This window comes from Uloborus diversus, chromosome 6, assembly GCF_026930045.1.
Source record: "Uloborus diversus isolate 005 chromosome 6, Udiv.v.3.1, whole genome shotgun sequence".
Lineage (NCBI taxonomy): Eukaryota > Metazoa > Arthropoda > Arachnida > Araneae > Uloboridae > Uloborus > Uloborus diversus.
Window position 1 is genome coordinate 70,452,581 of NC_072736.1, and position 21,656 is coordinate 70,474,236.

The 21,656-nt window shown below is 33.6% G+C and overlaps 1 protein-coding gene across 1 annotated transcript in view; it reads right to left on the minus strand.

Annotated features, from left to right (window-relative positions):
- Positions 1–21,656, minus strand: part of LOC129224803 (beta-1,3-glucosyltransferase-like) — a 61,881-nt gene that overhangs the window by 22,334 nt on the left and 17,891 nt on the right. Inside the window, exons 6-8 of the mRNA XM_054859352.1 lie at positions 18,134–18,253; positions 14,858–14,927; positions 10,579–10,789 (exon numbers count right to left, since the gene is read on the minus strand). Of these exons, the coding sequence (XP_054715327.1) occupies positions 10,579–10,789; positions 14,858–14,927; positions 18,134–18,253 (401 nt within the window). The remainder of the gene's footprint in view (positions 1–10,578; positions 10,790–14,857; positions 14,928–18,133; positions 18,254–21,656) is intronic.

Here is a 21,656-nt window from a genome sequence, read left to right on the forward strand (position 1 = left end):
GATAACGACTGATAAAATGGTTAACGCACAAGACATTAAAATTCATCGAAATAAAATTTTTGGAGAAAGGAAAATTCTAATTTTATCGAATGATAAAAGACGAGCTTACACGCATATCATACATACGCACATAACATCTAATAAGCAGGAACGTTAAGTTTCATTTAAAAACAATTTTTAGAATTTAAAAAAAGAAAAAAGACTATGTTGAAATGTAAGCTCTAAATCTTCTGAATCGTCAGCAAAATGTACCGAATAAGGAGTTTTTGGAATATTGCTGTGACCTCCCATCGAGGCTTCCCTGAATGCGAAACGTCATCATTTCTTCATCAACTTGACAGTAAATTTCGGGAACGCTGTTTTGTGTGTTTCTGAGCTCTTTTTTTTTCGTACAAAGGCGTGTTTCTAAAAACCAGTATTTTGTTGTGCCTACGTCACTTTGTGTCTAAGCTCACTCTGCTGAATTCTCTTTCTCCGGATATATACGAGACGCAATTCTCTTGATTTGTCATATTGCAGTAATGAAGTAGCCCCAGAAGCTAGATCTGCTCTGTCTTTCTTCCTGTATGTAAACACTATACAGTACAACCAGAGCCGAGGAGAGGTTATGCCAGCCTAATCGGAAACGAGGAATCCGTCCCTTGCGCGGGCCTGGCTCGGAATCGGAGTAGTATAAATTTGGCCAGTTTTAGGGCTGGAGTGGGGGCCCGGTGACCAAACTGGTTTGGGGCATGCCTTAGCTCTCGACGGCCCTGAGTACAACAGCAAATCTCTTGAGAAGATAAATAAAATCGAGATTATCAAGGCTTCAAAAAAATTACACTAGTAACTTTCACAATTACACACCTATAAGATAAATACATGTATATAAGGTAGGGAAATGTGTGGCAAAGTGAAATAACTAGGTAAAGTGAAATGATGAAATATTTACTATGCTTTTAGTGTCACCTCTCTAGCAATATTTTAACAATTCAGTAACCCATATAGTCTATTTTCCACTAGAGAAAAAATTACTTCTGAAAATCAAAGAATATAATACAAGTAATTTTCAAAAATTGATACTTATCAAGGGCGCCCATATAGTGGGGCAGGGGCGGTTGCCCCCCCCCCCCTTTGAAATTAGAATTTCCTTGCTTTCGGTACTTTTTTCTTTGCAAAAATGTAAAAACATTTATTCTCCAGTCATTAATGAATAAGTTATTAAAAATGAAATATTTTAATGACTCTAATCTGTCCTGAAATCGGTTCCCATGGAGAAAATACCCTCCTAACCCATGGGGAAAATATCTGAGTCCCCCCTTAGAATTTTGCATATGGGCGCTCTTGATACTCATTTTCTAATATTTTGATGCAAATCAAAATTTTTTTTTTTAAATTATAAAATGCTTGTAAATTTCAAATGAGACACTAATTTTGTAGTATCTTGTAATATTCTGTCACTCACTGTAATATTCAGTGCAGTATTTATTTGTTTATGATTAAGCTTATTTGCATTTTAAATGCTTTGTACTGGTAGTCTAGTGCGTGCGAGGCAAAGTGGATGGGGCGAAGTGAAATATAGTTCATTTCATTTACTGATTCATTCTTTAGTCAAATGACTTACATACTCATTTATTAATTACTTCATTTGCAAACCTTCATTTCATCGCCTCAGAGCAGCGCTAAGACATCTAATGCCAGGAATAACACTAATATATCCTACTGTTGCTTGGAGGCGACGATTTATTAATTCCCTTATTTATTCATTCTTTCACTTATTTTCTTATTCATTCACTATTTTATTCACTCAATTATCTTTTCTCACATATTAATTAATTTATTTATCTATTAGTTTATTGTTTCATTTCCTTTTTATTTATTCATTCATTTTTTTGTTTACTCATTTATCTGATGAAAAATATGTTTCAAGAACGAATAGAAAATATTTCATTATAAATAATTTGTTTCCCACTTCGCCGCATAAAAAAAAGAAGGGAAAAATTTCCACCCTTCTCAGGAGGTATAAAATTACTGCCAAAAATTTAAAAAAAAAAAAAAAAATTATGTTCCAATTCTAGTTTTATTACAAAATATATTGTCCTTTCTTTATGTACCGTAATTTTCAGAACAAATTTCCAATTTGTTCATTTTGAAAACGCGAGGCCAGCAGTGCATATTTGCAAAGCTAATAAGTCTCTTAGTGCAAGTGTTTTTATTTTATTTTTGTTTGCTTTATTTCTTTATTGATTTCATTTATTTATTTATTTTTTTTTCAATTTCTTGGGTCCTTGGTCCTTTTAAGGACGTGGGCCCTCCCACACTGTGGAGTCTGTGGGTATACAGATCCGGACCAGCCCCTAAAAAGCTTTTGGAGTACCCTGCTATGCAAATCAAGTGTTTTACCTTCACTGGCGTAACTACGTACCGCACGACTCCGCAATGCTCGGGGGCCCGAAGTTAGGAGGGGCTCGAAAATTTTCAAGCTTTGTTTTCATTCAATTTTATAAAAAAAAACTAATAACAGTATTACTAAAACTAAAAAAACGTAATTCAAACTTAGTTGGAAAACATTATATTGGTTCTGCCCCCCCCCCAGAACCCCAGAAACTATGGACGTGGAACCCCCGTTTAAGATATCGGGGGCACCATTTCAGACATTTTTTCGGGGCCCTCTTGTAGGCAAACATTTCAAATTTTGCCATTTGCTAAAGCAGTTTTAGCCAATTTGGAGCTCCTAAATAGCAGGAGCCCTAGGTCATGGCCAATTCAGTAATCGGCCTATAAGTGGAAAAAAGGGGGCCCACGGCCCAACTTCTATGTGCGAAAACCAAACCTTGGGACGGCACTGAGCAAAAAGTGGAGAAAAGGGAAAATCCCCGAAAAAGAAAGGGAGAAGAAAGAAAAAGTCCTGACTGTAAGGAATCCCGAAAAAGAGTCAAGAGAAGTTTTTTGTGTAGGATCTGGAATGGGGGGGGGGGGGGGGGAGTCGGCAAGGGCCCTAAAAGTTTTGAGCCCGAAAATTTTTCCATAAATAAAATTTGATTCGAAAAGCTTATATTGGTGTTGGGGCCCACTAGGGCTATAATGTCATTTAAGACCGTCTGAAATTGAGTTTTTGGAGCAATAGTAAAAAAATTCCGGGGGAGAGTCCTGAAAACCGTCTATTCTTATCATTTTCAAATATGGTCCATGTTTGCTTTCTAGGGCTTTTATTTAGAAAAAATTTCGGGGGTGGACTCGTATCTTTCGTCATCCCAATATCATCAAAAACTGCCTAAAATTTGGGGCTTTAAAACTTTGATTTTAAAAAAATCCCGGGAAAGCCCCGGAACCTTATTTTTCTTGTCAGGTCATTGAAGGCAATTCAATTTCAGGAGTTCAATTTTGAAAAATTTCCGGGGAGAGCCTTCGAACCCCCGTTTCTTTAAAATTATCCAAGATCATCTAAAATTGCGTTTTGAGAGCTTCGATGTCAAAAAAAATCCTGAAGTCTTATCTTTCACCCTCTTCCCTTTATAGAACACCGTAAAAATGCATTTATGCACCACTTTCAATACTGTTAAGGCAACAGATGAAGGGGTTTGGAACTTTGCTCTGAAATTTTCCGAAATCGAAGATTCAAAAAGGTAACTTGCTGCATAAACTGCAGAGTTCCTCGTGTACAACCCCTCTGAGGCGCTCATCAACAAAATGTAGCCGTTTATTTCGTGCAGGAATGTTGATTTATAGTCACCGCCACATTTTTCATTATGTCAATAGTCATCAAATTGCATGTAAAAAATTGTCAATAATAAGAGAATTATGTTTCTGATTTTATATTTACTTTATATCCAATGAACCATTTCTAAGAGAATGAATTTTGAGAATTATTTAATTACCAATTCCAGTTGAGTGAAACAATTTCCCCTTTGTATGATATGTATATATTCATCTTGTAAGCTGTGATGCATATTGACTGCATAAACTGAACAGTTCCTCGTGTACAATCGAGTTGAGGCGCTCCTCAGCAAAATGTAGCAATTTATTTTGAGTATGAATGTTTATTTATAATCACCGCAAATTTATTCATTATCATTACCCAGGTAGCATTAACTCATCGGATTTTGCTCGGCCGATCATCGACTCCTCCTAAACTCATCGCGTAATGCACGCTGATATCGTTGCGATCAGAATCCGAGAACGGTTTTCGATGAGCTGTTTTTTATCGGAAAACTATATCGTTACGATCAAATTTTCCGATGAAAATTTGCCGAGCTACATTTCATCGGAAAAAGAGATCGTAACGATCAAATTTTCCGATGAAAATTTTCCGATGAAAATTTGTCGAGCTGCATTTCATCGGAAAAAGAGATCGTAACGATCAAATTTTCCGATGAAAATTTGCCGAGCTGCATTTCATCGGAAAAAGAGATCGTAACGATCAAATTTTCCAATGAAAATTTTCCGAGCGAAATTTCATCGAAAAACAAAATCGTAACGATCAAATTTTCTGATGAAAATTTGCTTAGCTACATTTCATCGGAAAAAGAGATCTTAACGATCAAATTTTCCGATGAAAATTTGCCGAGCTACATTTCATCGGAAAAAGAGATCGTAACGATCAAATTTTCTGATGAAAATTTTCCGAGCTACATTTCATCGGAAAAAGAGATCGTAACGATCAAATTTTCCGATGAAAATTTGTCGAGGTGCATTTCATCGGAAAAAGAGATCGTAACGATCAAATTTTCTGATGAAAATTTGCCGAGCTGCATTTCATCGGAAAAAGAGATCGTAACGATCAAATTTACCGATGAAAATTTGCCGAGCTACATTTAATCGGAAAAAGAGATCGTAACGATCAAATTTTCCGAGTTGCATTTCATCTTAAAAAAAGTCGGTCGTTTAAATTTTCCGATAAAAATTTTCCCAATCTAAAATTTTTGGAAATCTCCCAACTGTTAAAATAGGATAAGTTTTATTATTTGAATATCCGACTATTTATCAAACGTAAGGCTATACGGATCAACATTTAGGGTTGAGAATCGGAGGAAAAATGACTGAGACTTTGACTCCGAATCCGACTCCTGGATTTTGGAAGGGTCTACTCCAATTTGCTGCAAAATCAATTCAACTTTAACTCCACGATTCCAACGCCGATTATCTCACTGGAATTGCGAACAAAATGAGACTCCGGCTCTTGAATTATCTCTCTCTATCTCCAAAACAATTCCACTCCGTTCAATTTGACTCCCAAAATTACCGACTCCGACTCGGTTTGCGGACAAAATGATCGACTCCGACTCTTCACTAGCTGGCGCCATAAGTATATTCCTTGAATAAAATTCTCACTTTCCGTTCAGAAATCTGTCATAGCCTTGCCACCCGATAGATGGCGCCACAAATGATTTTCGATTTAATACATTATTTTCCAACCTGGAGAGAGCATAACTTGTCTAGTGGTTAGCATATTAATCTCGTATTCCAGAGGTCTAGGGTTCGATTCCCGGCTAGAGCGACTAAGATTGAACTCACGAATCATGCTCATCAAACGTTGTTAAATTAGAAATTAATTAAACAAGATATTAGAAAAAGTAATATATATTAAGTAATTGACCCAAATGACGTCATCCGAAAATACCCCTCCTGAAAGTATTCTTCCCACTGTTAATTTTTTTTCCTCCTGCTTTTCCCTATATCGTAGTTGTTACTACTTCACATCGTATTTTCATCCTAAATTCATCGACTTGAAACGACACTGCTCGTATATTGCTCCAAATTTCATCGTATTTTCATCCAAAATTCATCACCTCGGAACAGCACTGCTCATATATTGCTCCAAATCTCATCCTATTTTCATCCAAAATTCATCGCCTCGGAACAGCACTGCTCGTATATTGCTCCAAATCTCATCGGTATAGGGAGCAAAATTCATCGGATTCCGATGATCGGATTCTACTATTGCCGATGAGACATATTGGAGCAATTTCCGATGAAAACTCATCGGAATCCGATCATCGGCCGATCATCGACCGATCAAAGTTTGATCGGATTTCGATGAACGGCCGATGAGTTGATGCTACTCGGGTAGTCATCAAATTGCATGTAAAAAATTATCAATAATAAGTGAATTATGTTTCTGATTTTATATTTACTTTATATCCAATGAACCGTTTCTAAGAGAATGAATTTCGAGAATTATTTAATTACCAATTCCAGTTGAGTGACACATTTTCCGCTTTGTAATGATATGTATATATTCATCTTGTGAGCTGTGATGCATATTGACTGCATAGTTCCTCATGTACAATCCATTTGAGGCGCTCATCAACAAAATATAGTCATTTATTTTGTGTATAAATGTTTATTTATAGTCACCGCCACATTTTTCATTATATCATTAGTCATAAAATTGCATGGAAAAAATTGTCAATTATAAGTGAATTATGTTTCTGATTTTATATTTACTTTATATCCAATGAATTGTTTCTAAGATAATGAATTTCGAGTATTATTTAATTATCAATTCCAGTTGAGTGAAATCTTCCTGGAACAAAGTAATCTATATTTGATTGATTTAATTTGAAGGTAATAACTTCAGATAAAAATGCCTCAATCGCGGAATAAATTACTTCCTCCAAGCCTTTCTGTACCATTGCAGATGACAATTTAGTCTCTTGTAAGTTTTGACTACATAAGAGAAGCTCCCCTCCCCCCACTAAAATTTACTGTTAGGTATTGAGTAGGTATTTATTACGGAAATATTGAACAAAAAAAGTCATAAATGTTAAATATTTTGAAGAAATTAAGTTAATGATCAATTTTCATGAAGGAAAATCAAAAAGAAAGTGAAAAGGAAGACAAGAATAAATTTAACAGCATCAAATTCTTTTCCAAACCATTATTGAAAGGAGATTCCTCATTTTCTCGAAAAATAGTCATAACCCTAAAACTTTCAAAACAGGAAAGCTTCTTGGAGTTGGTCTGCACATTTTTTCCTCTTTCGTTTTTCTCTTTATTGCTCATATACAATGTTTGTGTTTGTGCAAATCATATATTTTTTCTCATTGAGATATTAAGTCAGGAATGTTTAGGAAAACTATGATAAAAAGTTGAAACTTCAGAAATTATTCTGAGTATTGATCGAACAATACATATAATTTGATAGCGCCTGCTTTTTCCTGAGAAGAAATCCCTTTTATTTAGTGACTAAACCGAAGCAATCGTTAAACTGGTAACTTCAAACCAAACTCTACAATACAGCAAACGTGACAAGTTGAGATAAATTTAAAATTTTTGCTCACATATAGTCAAACGCACTATGATTTAACATTTATCTCATAAATAAAAAAACATATATAAATGCTTTTCGTTTCAAAATAGCCAAAAAATCGCTTTTATTTTATTAATGAATGGCATTCACAATAACAAAATACAGACCGACAAAATAAAAAATTGCGAAATGCCTCAGTGAAACGCTGGAATTAGCAAAAGGAACGCATTCAACCACTTCTCGATGGGGAGTCGATTCCCTGGGCCCTCGGGAAACATCGTTATCAGAGTTTGAAGAAAGGCGGAGATCGCAAGTGGCTCGCGTTGGGAAAATGGGGGGAAAAGCTTAAGTGATTCATGGTAGTAATTTAGGAAACGTGCAAGAGAGTGGTTACTTTTCATATTTCTTAGTTCAGCGACACCTGCATGAGAAAATTGAAACTAAATGTCTGTAGATTGAACAAGTTTTATAAAACATCCACACTTTAAACTATAAAAATTGATGAAAATGAAATTTAAAATTATCATTAAGACCCTCAAAGTCTTATGAATCATCGATAACTGTTTTTTTCTCCAATATTATTACGGGATTTGTAGTAGGACGCAAAGTTGCTCAGTTTTTAGTGTGTGTAGGGTTGCTATTCTAAAACCGTCGCCAAGCGAGATTTGCATTTAAAATTAATTTAAATTATAAAAACAAAAATTTTTTCTACAATATTATCTCAATTGATTCTAGGCTGAAAATCACGTCGAATGCAACAAAGATCGGGAGGCTATTTGCTGTTGATTTTGATTACTTGAGTAGATTGATTTTTCTTTGGCGCCAATCACTTGGGACAACAGCCCTTAAGAGGAAACCGATATGAACCAACCGTAAGCATAATATTAACTCAACTAAGACAACTACTGACTATAACTAAGTCAAGGGGTTCCGGGGGTTTCTCTCTCGGAAAATTTTCGAACTTGTAGTCTTAAAAACGCATTTTATACGAGCTTTGGTAATGTTATGAGAGATGAGGTTCGGTGGCGCTCCCGTCTATTTTTCGAAATAGTAGCTCTAAATTAGAGGGAGTTAGAGGATTTGATGGCTCATCTAAAGAAATTTTTCTTATTTGTAATCTTAGAAATGCATTTTGACTGTCTTTCGTAATATTAAGGGTTCGGGTGCTATCCCCCCTCCCACCCCATTTTTTAAAATTCTAACCTTAAAAACGCAAATATTATCTCTAATAATGTTAAGAGGGAGGTCTGGGGTTTCTCCAGAGGATTTTTTTTTTGCGCAGTTTAATAGGATCTTTTCGTGATGATGCCTGAAGGAGAAATTCGTGGGCCCACACCAAGAAATTTTTCTAATTTGCAGTCTTAAAGATGCATTCTAATTATGTTTGGTAATGGCAGGAGAGAAGAGGTTTGGAGCACTCTCCTCGAAATTGTAGCTCTAAAAAGGCTGTTTTAGACGATTTTTGGTGATGTTAAGAGGAGGAGAGATTAAAAGGCCCATCCCAGGAAATTTTACTAATTTAGAAATTTAAAAACGCATTCTAGATTATCTTTGGTAAGGTTAAGGGTTAAAGAGATTCTGAGGCCCACTACTAAATTTTTTTCAAAATTGAACTCTTTAAATTGCAAATGATTCATGATTCGTGAGAAACGTTTAGAGGACCAGCAATTTTTCGAAATTGAAGCTCCAGAAACGTAATTCCTGAAGACTTTCAATGATGTTAGGGATAGAGGTCTCCCCCCCCCCTCCCGGAAACATTTTGAAACTCAAGCGCTTAAAACAAAATTCAGGCCGATCTTGAACAACATTGGCGAAAAGGAGATGTGGAGGACCCTTCCTGGAAACTTTTACAAGTTAGTTTTTTAAAACCTGGTTTGTAGACGATCTTTGGTAATAATAACAAGAGAAAGAGGCATGGTTTGGAGCATCCCATATTAAAAAGGGAATGAAGAATAATTTCATAGCACTGCATAAAACTAGGTTAAAACATAAATCTTACTTTCACTTAATGCGCAATCATTAAATGTATAACTTTTTATCGGACACTTACTAATACATATCCCTTTTCTTTCCCCCATGGGGAAAGTAAACGCATCTAACGAGACGAGCTCATTATGCTAAATGAACCCAAATATTTGGTATATACTTGATATTTTTGAAATTTTCGTGGGATGACCATGCCCTCCTCTTGCATTGTTTCCATTCATATTAGACTTCACATGAATTACAAGTTTTTTTTTTTTTTTTTTTTTTTCAATTTAAGCTAGGAAAGAGGGTTTAAAAAACTATACTTTAAACTTCCTCAGTGTGGTTTTATGGTTCCTTGGCGTTGTTTTTATATTCTTGCTAGACTTCGAGGAATAATAAGGATTTTTTTATATTTAGCTCTAAAAAAGATTTTTAACTATTTTTGAAACTTTTTCAGGGTGGCCATGGCCCTTCTCATTGTTTTCCTTATTGTTAGACTTGGTATGTATTATAAGGGAAATATTTTGCATTTTTGCTCAAAAAAAGGATATTTTAACTGCTGTTGAAATTTTCTCGGTGGGGGCCATGGCCCCTACAGCCCCCTCCCTGGATCCGCCCATGATTTCAGACTTAACTACGGGAAATTGATAAACCTAAAGTCCAGTAGAAGAGTTTTAAAGAAACATTTGTATAAGTCCAAAACTAAAGATAACACAGGTTTTCAAAAATGTCATGTACATTTCTGCATGAATGTATGCAAGAAAGATACACATAAAAGATCTGAAGAGTAGACCAAAATTTCCTTTAACAGCTGGCAAGTATTTTATATTGATGCAATATTAAACATCGATTTTACCAGCACAAGCAATTCCAAATTTTCAGTTCCATTTGGGAAGACAAACTTCCAAATGATCAGAAGCAGGCCAAATTACAAAACATTAAAAAGAGGCAAGAAAAAAAATCTTTTGGTGAATTACGTTATAGTAGTCTATACTGCCGTGTGCAAGTAAACAGCAGTGTCTGCAGAAATGTGTTTTCGAGATATTTGAAGAAATGTGTGGTGGATTCAATACTAACAATAGGAGAATGTTAGAATTAAAACATTTTTTCTTGTGCCTTTTTTTCAGCGGAAACCTAATAAGTGAGCTTGTACAATAAAGATAACGTACAATAGATGACAAAAATGCAAAATGAAAAATTTGCAAGTACAGCCCTTTACCTGCACATGGTAGTATACAAATATCTACAAATCTACAAGAGAATTAAGTGAAATTAGCACACTAGGTTTTTTTTTATAATAGAAATCACTCTTAATTTTTAAAAACTAATGAAAATTGTTAAGATTTGCTTAAAAAATTCTATTAAATACATACACTTACTTGAGAAGAGTATCATCATCAACTATAATGAGCCAATCTAATGGATCCTTCATCTGTAAGTAATACTTCATAATAGATAATGTTTTCTCGCAGTGTCCATTAGGAACATTTTCAACATTTAACGTTATAGTTGGAATTAAATGGTCATTTTTATCACTGAAAAAATGCAAATTTTCAACTTCTGGAGCCCAAGTACTTTTTATCACTTTCACTAAAATAGAAAGAATATTTATGATCAGAGAAATTTAAAAATTCAAAATTTTCTTTAAATGTTCAGTGCTTTAAACTAGAAAATTGTAAATAACCAAAAGTTATGACCATAACAATGCTTACATCGTTTTAGGGTAATAAGGGCCTGGATTTATAAATTTTGCCTCCCCCCCCCCGAAAAAAGTCGGTAGTTCTCTTAACCATCCATTGGGTTTCTCTACTCCTCCCCCTCCCCCCCCCCAAAAAAATAGGTGTGATTACTGTATGTTTTTAACTGCTTTAATATTTCTACTTTTATTTTGAATTTATTTGTTTAAATGTTTTATTTATTTATTATTATTATTAAAGGTAAACTTACTTGTGTAAGCGCTTACTTGTTTGGCTTTTCTTTATCTTGATTCTTGGAAATACATTTTATAAAAAGTTATGTCAGCAAGAAAACAAGTCTCCCATAACTTTACAAACCTTTGCTTATAAGTTTTAGTAATATAGTCAAACGCACTTGTAACAAGCCCTGATTTAACGAGAATCCAGATTTAGTGAAGAAATAAGAAATACTTGGTTTGAACAATGTTAAGTCCATGGAAGCATAACTCGCTTTTAACGAGCAAACTCCGCTTTAAGCGAGCAATATTTTTATGATTCATAAAATTTCTATTGACTTCCAGCTCAGTTTTTCCTTTTTTGGTACATCCGTTTTTTCAGCATTCCAGAACACTCAAAATTAGCGATAAATCATAAGCCATGAAAACAAGCGATGACAGCATTTTTTTTTAAATTCGTGGAACATTTAAAAAATAAATATATGTGTGTATTTGTGCATTCCTCAAAAACAATGAACCAAAAAAAGACATTTAGACATTTCAAAGTGAATTATCGAACAAATCCATAAAAAAGAGCTTTTAAATTGTGAGTAGCTTTTATAAAAACAAATGAAACATTGAAAATGTACACAGCTGTTTCAAGAATTAAGAAAGTCTTTCTTATCAGTGCAAGATTTTAATAAAATCTTATCTAAATGAGCAAATTCTTTGTAGTTAAAATATTATTAAAATGAACATAGCTTTTATGCAGTAAAAATTTTTTATAGAAAATTTTAGCGAAATTATTTTTTGTCTAAGTGAGAATGAATCACTTTTTTTCTAACTGCATTAGAAATTTTACAATGCAACAAGAGCATAACGAATCTGTTTAGAAAACTTGACCAAAGTTAGTTTGATAGTTTGCATCTTTATTAACATTGTTTCCTTTCGGTCAAGTGTAAACTATTCAAATTTGGATTTATAGATTCTACCGCTTTAGAAGCTTCACTTTTTCTTTTAATATCATGGGCAGAGTACTTGATTAGACATCTTTAATAGTAAAGAAAACTCACTCTGTCTCTCAGGAACTTATTAGCAAATGATCAAACTAAAGAATGAAGGGGAACGCATTTTAATTTAGGTCAGCCTTTGAATAAAGGCACAATAAGTTGATTTGGCAACTTGACAGCTTAAAAGAAAATTCGTAGTCCAGCAACATGGCAAAGTGTAAAAAGTACAGTACAACAAAAGAAAACAAGCTAACTCATTTCTGCACGTGTAACTCCTTTATCACACATTGGCTCAACAGGTGCTTTTCTAGCTTCAGAGATCTATTGTGTAGGAACTGCAAATGAAGGTGAATTAATTTTTCTCTCTAGTCACTTGTTTCTTTCGTTCTTTTTTCGTTCTTTCGGAAAAAAAAAATTGAGTCATCTTGGAAAAAGCTTCAAGTTAAAGGAAGTTAACTTCGAGATATTGAGAATAATAACCATGGAATTAAAGACAAAGGGGTCAAGATTCGATAAAAACTTCGAGTTATAGTAATATTAGAGTTAGTGACTTCGAGTTATTGTGAATTGACTGAACATAAATCAGGGCAATATGTACTGTGTTATATGAAACTTTGAAATAATGTAAATCAGGGCAGCGTATACCATGTTATATCAAATTCAAGTCTTAAAGTGTAAAATTTGATGATAGCTGAAGCCATTAAAACATACAAAACATGCTGTTTATCTTCATGAAAATAAAAATTTTAAAATAACAAGAAAAGAAAACACTTTATCAATTTCAATGACAAACAACAAAATGTATACTACTATCAAAACAGAAATATGAGAATTTCTGTAGCAATAAAGTTTGAGCAACAACAATGAACGAGCTGATGTGTGCATCACATGACTTCCTTTTACATCAATTTAAAATATTTTCCCCCATTATTGGCAATTTTAATGTGATTCAATAGTTAACTCTCTAATATCATCAACGATAGCAAATTGAAATCAGATTTAAAATTTAAAAAAAAGCCAAATTTGTCGCCAATTTGGCGGCAAAAAGCTTGCCGATATATTGCCAAGTGCTTGCATAAATTATAACACCACTTGAGTTTACGTTGAAATTAACATTGATTTCCCCCCAAAAGACCCCTTTGGAACATCCGAATGCAACCAAAAAGGGAGGTGCACAACTAGACTCCACAAGGAGTCCTTGTACCAAATTTAAACTTTCTAAGACATACCGTTCTTGAGTTATGCAACATACATACACACATACATATGTACATACAGATGTCACGAGAAAAGTCGATGTAATTAACTCGGGGAATGTCAAAATGGATATTTCGGGTGTCTATATGTTCTTAGGTACTTATCTGCATGTGGTCGGGTTGAAAAAAAAAACTCAACGTTAATTCTGGGGTGAGCAAAATGGAAATTAAAGCCGAATTTTGAGTGAAATTTTTTCGCAAATACAATACTTCCTTTTTTGTAAAAGGAAGTAAAAAATAAAATAAATAGAAATATTCAATTGCTACATTTTTTAAAATTTGCGAAATTGAGCTTAATGTTATTTTTTAGGAGTGAATTCAAACAAAAACCATTTTTAATAACCACTTCATATTAAAACCAAAAATATTTAATTCAACTTTTATACTTCATTGTAATATCTAGTCCGTGTCATAATAATTGCAAATTTTGTTCTACGCAATATCGATACCGTGTAGTTCAAGTACCCTGTGAAACAAGGCATGCCTGTATATTTTGTTGACTTCAAAGTACTATGCTCCCCAAAAAGGGAAGGTGGCTGAGAATAGTGATAGGCGGCAACATGATGAAATGAAATAAGAGAAATGGGTGCTTGAAAAAACTAAGCAATGCAACTGGTCTATGGCACTAAAACCTAAACAGAAGTCCAACGTGACACCATCAGCTTAAGAAAAATTCAGCAAACCCTAATGGGAATGTCATGAACTTCCAAAGGATTGATTGATAAGGTGCTCAAACTTATAGGCAAAAAACATTTCACAATCATATATGAGTAAGTTTCCTTGTGATTAAGGCAGGTGGGCCCTTTACTGACACCCATTACAGCAAGCTACCCCTTTAAGGTGCATTGACTAGTAAGAAAACCAAATGCCTTACTCATGCTAGGGAACATCATTGGGGTCAAGTGTTATTTATTGACGAGTCCTGATGTGGGGTATATCACTTTTGGGGAAAAAAAAAGATATTTGGGGAAACTCATATTGAAGCTTGGTGAGATTCATCAAAAGAAGAGGTGGTTTGAAACCAATTTATATTATATTTGCATTACTTTTACAATAAAAAAAAATATTTCAATGGACAGCACTCTCCTTCTCCCCCCCCCCTCAACTACAGCAATGCCTAATATATTTTGGTGTCAAAGGAAGCCCAGCTCTTAAAATAACTGAATGAAAAGCTAAATTAGAATTTAATTCTTTGACTTAGTTTTTTTGCTAATAAGTTCTCTGATATACTTTGTAATAAACCCACCCTTGGTAAAAGTAAGTTCAGTCTAGCTATTTTCATTACCATACTACTATTTTATGTATTCAACATAATCTGAAAGACCAAGTGTTCCTGCCCAAAAATGCTGCAGAAATACACCTTTTTTTTAAATTTACATGGGGAAAAAATGAAGAATTCATAAATTAAAAACTATTAAAGGAAAAAACCTAGTTATCTATAGAGCACTATGCTTAAAATGAACTCACAAGGAAAATTTGTATAAGGACTGTTTTTACCTACCTCTGTTTTCATGAAACTTATGGCAAGTTTTTACGGCAACAAAAATTTTACTAGTTGAAACCACAGCACTCTAAAGAAACATTACAAAAGAAAAATATTAAAAATGCCAATTAATAACATGGAAAATTAATTCCTTTAAATATTTTATCAACTTTTCAACATTTTAATTTCAAATTTCAGTGTAATGTTTCTTTTGCAAGTAGTCATATTTTTTGAAACTTTGGTAATGTTTGTTGGTAAAATGCCAAAATACGGAGCGGTATCATGTCTGCCGTCAGCAACTAATGTGTTCTACAAGAGCTGGTCAAACCTCCCATCTACAACCTGATGATTTTCTGGAAAAGAAAGGCCTACTGGGGTGTTTTTCTTGAAATTGACCATACCAGTTGCTTGTTTGATAATCAAACAGTTCTACTGAAGCTAATTCAGTCTACTTTTGGCAAAGGGATAAAACAGTAAAAGAGTCAACAGTACATCATTGTGTTCTTTTTCAGAAAAAACTTTCCGGAAGTATTTATTGACTGGTACTTGGACTTCCTTAAAAGGTGACGCTTAATTATTTGGAATTTCAGGTTGAGGAGTCTTAGTAACTATATACATTGTGATGTTTGGGTAATTTATTGTGTGATATTTTCTAACGACTTCTTAATTGGGAGGTGAACATTTAAAATTGTTTTGAGATACAAAATTTATTTTTACTAAGGCTGAAAAAGTTTCTGAAATATTTTTATTTAAATAAATATTATGAATTTGCCAAAAATGAGAGTGTGTTATTTTCTTCCTGATTGAACACATCCCTAAATTTTCTAGTTGGCTTTAGTAACCTGCTTTTAGTTCATCAAACTTCTAGTACTTAACTTAAAATATACCAACAATTATTCATAAGCAAAACTAATCTATTTCTGTATTTGAGCAGAGGAAATATGACATACACATTCAGTCATTACGTGAATTTGGTGAATTTAAATTATTGGTCTGAAAATGCATACATAATTCCAGGGTTCGCGTTTACGCGCTATAGCGGGTTTTTTACGCAAATTTGCGGGAAAGGGATGCAACTTCCGCGAAAAATTGGGTCCCAGGGACCCAGAAAACCCAAAAGATAAGAACCAGAAAAAAAAGGGAGAAAATGCTAAAGATCTATTTAGTAAATGCTTTTAAGCTTCAAAATGACCAGGAGAATCAACAGAAAAGGACTAAAATGACCCTATCTGTTTATCAGCTATTCAAACACATCCCAATTGTGGACCAGTCAATGGAATTTTAGTGATAAGACTGGAGCTTACAGTGACCTCCTGGGCAGAGCTCAGGGAGCAAGTTCACAAGTAGCCCATTGTACTGTATTCTAAGAATAAGCTTTCGTTAAGTTTTTATCTTTAGGAAATTCCTAAAAACAGAAATGAAGACTAAAAATAAGAGAGGTTTTCAATGCAATCTTCAGGATTTATACAAGACAATTGTACAGTAAAAATATTGCAATTTGGCATTCATGTACCCAGAATTACTTTTGAAAATGATCACTTTGCATCCCCAATAAAAAGAGGGGAGAAAAAAAATGGCGAACATTTTCCAGATCGCGCTAAACACAAAGAGTTCGGAACTTTACATTTTTCTTGTTAAATTGCTTATAAATACTTGAATTTTATACAAAAGCACTTTAGCCTTGTTCTTTTTCTAATAATTCATCTCTTTCTGATGGGTTATTCTTATTTGGACTTGCAAAAGTCGGGTATTAATCGATCGCGCCATTTTCAAAATGGCGCGATTTTAAAAATAGAACAAAAACCAAAACAGATATTTTGAACGAGTCAAAATAAAGTCAAATATACTGATTTTGCAAATGAGAAATTTTCACACTCATATGAGAAAATGTTTCGTTTTTGCGATCGCGATTTTTGCGTTGGGTTCATTCGATTGCGATTTATTATTATTATTATCTAATTGCCAATGATAATTGGGAAGAGGGGGGGGGGGGGGGTCTGTTTGCTTTTTTCGCTAAGAAAAATTTCCAGGAAAACAAAGGTTAAGGGAGTGCTTTTTGCTTGATCAATCAGAGGCACTTGTTTTATATTTAATGGTAAAACCCATTTTTAAAGTAAATTTTGAGTTAATCTCATTGTAACTGACCAAATAGTTTCTCACATAACTAAGTCTTGCAAGTGTATTATTTGAAAATAATTTTACAATAATAAAATCACAAAAACTTAGGGCAAAAATAACCAATTTATTTTATTTCATGCCTCCCCCCCCCAAGTATAAATATTTTTATATTATTCATTTACACACTAAGATTTTCTGTTTAAAATTTAAGGGACTCATTTTTTCCAACAAAGGACCCAAATCTATTTCATTAATGGGTCCCTGGGACCCAGGTTACGGATAGTTGAGCGCAAACACGGATTCCATATAATGATTTTCAGTTTTAACATTCTTAGTTTTTCATTCTGTCACGTCAGAAGATGGGAGAATGAAGCAGGCTACCAGAAAACGGGATTGTCCGGTTCGAAACGGGCAGTATAGAAGAATACATCCTACACAATGCAGAAGAATATGCTTGTAATCTCTAAAAATTTGCAAAAAAATTCAGATTTTGAAAGTGTCTGAATACTTTAGGCTATATGGATGCCTCACTTGCAAAATCGATTAACTCCACTTTTTCAAAAAATCATCATTTCTGCTTTAATAGTGCTTATTCAATGCTTAGCATGTGAATTTAAATTCAAGTTCTGGTTCAGTACATTTCAGACTACGTGATGGCAGAAAATGTAACACGAGGTCCTATTTACTTCTATGTATAACACCATCTTTTTCATAACTTTTCTCCCTTTTTGTTTTATGGAGTTAATCGATTTGGCAAGTGAGGCATCCATATAGTGCACGCTGGTAAGTGCAATAGGAAAACGGCCACATGTAAAAACTTAAATTTTTATACATTAATCTTAAAACTAATTTCACAGGAATACATAAATTATCAATAGCACCTATGTGACCACTTCCATATTCCTAAGAATTTTACAGCATTATTAGAATGACATAGATAAGTAAAATACAAAAGAAGACAGGGACATCTTTTTTCTCCTCATTTGCAACTTAAAATGAACCAAATCAATGACAAAAATTTTTAAAAATATTTACCTTGAAAAATATAGTCTTACAATCAACAAATTCAACAACTCACTGTACAAGTTTCTTCAATGTAGCTTAGCAAAACAACCATAATTAATGATACAAATATAAATGAACTTTAAAAATATAAATGAATGTAAAATAACTCACACAAGTTGGAAGTCCTTCCTCAATCCATGAAACACAATGTGGCTCCTTATTTTTGATACAAAAATTTTCAGAATGCTGTAACTGAATGCCCATTCCATTGTTCCATATGAATTTTGCAATCTAATTAAAAGATAACATATTTAAAAGAACTTTGGAAACCTTAATTCTTAATGTATCATATTACATAAATCTTTTCAAAGTTATGATTTGTCGAACAATACTGTATCCCAAAAGATATGATTTCTGGTTTTTCCCTGATTAATAAAATTCCCTGATCTCCCTGATCTGTCACCATCCTGTTTTTACGATCAAGGACACATAGTAGAAGAATTCATACTGAACCAAAATAATCTCCCTTAACAGATATGCATCGCATGTACTAACCTCGGAAAAAAAAACTGATCTAAAATTTACATTTGAATTGCTTCTGTACCAGCAAAAAGCAAGCTGGTTGCCAAAATATCCATTATTATCAGGTTCTCACCCTTTATTACATAACAGACACCAGCAAGCCAGCGACACACTGAAGGGAGGTTTTGAGAGTAAAAACATCACTCAGAGGTCTCGATTTTAACGTTATTGCCAATGCTAAATAAAGTAGTTTATACACAGGTAAGGACTTTTTTGACCAAAAAATTTCTTCCTGAAGGCAATTCTAGCTGCACAACTGTGACAAGCAAATAACACATGCTTTTAAAACCATGTCATGTTTTTACACTGATGCTCTATTTAATGCACTAACTTGTGTGTGATGTTATTGTAAGCATGACTCTTGCTTGCCCAATCACCTTTTAAACAAAATTGGTACTAATTTAAATTTAGACTTGCTACGATTTTACACAATAAATTTTAGTACGTACGAGGGCAAATCAAAAAGTCTTTGCGCCTATTTTTTATGTGTAGTAAACTATGCCACTTGAACTATTTCTCTACATAGTCACCACACCAGTTCAGACATTTGCCCCATCGCAGCACTAAATTAGAGATTCCCCTGTTGTAGAATTCTTCCGGCTGCCTGTGGAATCACTGTCGGACCGAGTTCTTGGCTTCTGTCCTGCCAGAAACTTCTTCAATGGATCGAAATCGTAAAAATCACTAAGGGGAAGGTCTGGACTGCAGGTGCATTTCCCTGTCAATTGCTATGGGATTTGTCCCTTGTTCCGTACAAAATGAATAACACTTCGGTGCTCATAAGCTGTGGACGTCTGAAGAACAACCGTCATCTTAAATGACTGAAGTAGCTCTGCTCTTCCAGGCAAAAAGCAAATATGGCTGGCACGGTTCAAGCAACTGTCGCTGTTTGGAATGTTTATGCTTGCTTTGTATTCACAGCCGTATTTTGGCGAAAAAAATAAGCGCTAAGACTTTTTGATTTGCCCTTGAATAACAGCTTTTAATACTTTTCTTAAAAGTCTCAATATTTGCTTGCTATTTAGGCTAGCCTTTTAAGGGTTTTTGACCCTTACTGACTGTCAAATTCATGGAATCAATATAAATATATCATTGCAACAAACAAGAATTTCATTTTTTTTTTTTTTTTGCACAATGGACATTGCATATAAGGAATCCATTTCTTAAATTTGTAAACATTTTCCCTGGAGAATAAATGCTCTATGACAATGGAATCAGATGGATGCAACTTTCAAACAATTGGTGATAGCCAGGGGCGGCATTTCAACATTTCATTTGGGGGGTCGAGTTTTTTAAACATGAATTTTCTCAATGTGGAATAAAATGCGAGTACATTTTTTTTTAAAAGTAAGGTCATTAAAGAAATTCAAATTTTAATATCCACACTTTTAATTTATTTTATAGTCAGCTATAACAGAAAAGATCTTGATACTACCGTTTCTAAAGTAAATTTTTAATGCACGATTTTTGGAATCCAGAAGAAGAGGAAATCTTGGTACTATATTCCATCAATATCCAGCGGCATGCTCTTGGCAGTATATATTGGCTCCCAAAAGTGTCCGTACACCTACGACTTTCAGCGAAATTGGCATCTATCCATTGGTTAGAATTAATATTTTGGAACAGTTGTTTAATTATAAGATCTATGATCAATTTTCAACAAAAGTATATGACATTTTTTTTAAAAAGTATTAAAACTTAATTTTTTTAAAATCAAAAACCAAAAAGTACCGCAAATTCTATCGCACAAAAGTCTTCGTACACTTAAAAAAAATGTCTATATACTATTGAATAATCTAACTTTTTATTAAGTTATTACTTAGTAGAATATCATGCAGTATCAATAACACCTTTTAAATGTCTGGCAATAGATTTCATTCTTTTTTCTTTCTTTCTTTTTTTTTTTTTTTTTTGCGTAATTTCTGAGCAAGTGTTCAGCCACACTTCGAGTCTTACTGTTTCTAGCTCTATTTTCGTTCCAAAACCATATTTTTGTAATCTAGCCTTTAGATATCTCTAAATATATATTACATTAAGTTTAAATCTGTTAAGTAAGGCGAAATTCCGAAACGTTTTGAGCTTATTTATCACTGATTTTGCGACGAAAAGCGTAAGCTTTCTGTTTTTCGCACAATTTCTGCGGGATGAGGTCCTATTTAATCCAGCTAATCAGAGAACTTGGCGAGCAATCTTAGATGAAAATTAAATGTAAAATGTTTCATTTAACTCTGCAGAAACTTTTACAGCACTCACATGTGTATTTTTCATAATTTTTTCAACTTTAAATCTCCAATCACGCTTGGTCAACTTCGCCGGTTGACCTTTTCTTACCTTGTTTTCGGTCCGATTCCTTTCTCTAAAGCATTTTATCACGCATTTTACTATAGAATGGAATAAATTAACTAATTTAGAGACATTTAAAACTAATTTACCGCTTCTGTGAGGAAAAAATTCAAATTTCGAATGGTGTTCGTTGTTTTTTATGAATACCAGCCATTTTAAAGTAATAAGCACAATATTAAGGAATAAATAAATAAAAAAAAAAGCCAAATGACTTTTAAAAGTCAACACAATGCAAAAATAATAAAAAATGACATATGATATTTTTAATCACGAATTTATTCAAAAATATTTGAATGTACGATGACTTTTGTGATGTGTTATTTCTCTGTCTCTTCGTTTTTTGATCCATTTCAAAAAGAAGATAAGTCAATATTTTGAATAAACTACTGAGTTGTATTTAGAATGACATAGGAATGGTGAGAAAAAATATTAAACTTCATATTCGAATTCAGTTTCGCGTTATTTTGGTTTTACTAAAAAATTTCAAAGTGTACGAACCCTTTTGGGAACCACTGTAGCTGAAGATGAAAGTCTCGCTTGTCCCATCATGCACCAAAAAAAAAAAAAAAAAAAATTCTAACCTTCTGAGACACGAAAAGGATCTTTCACAGTTAGCTGGGTTGATTGGAATTGGTGAAAAAAATAGTTGAAGCTACAAAGTTATGTTAGAAAACGCATCTTTAAAATTTTTCTCTTAAAAAAAAAAAAAAAACCATGCAAGTTTAAAATTTGTGCTCTAGTCTTCATTTTTCATCATTGAAGTACACTG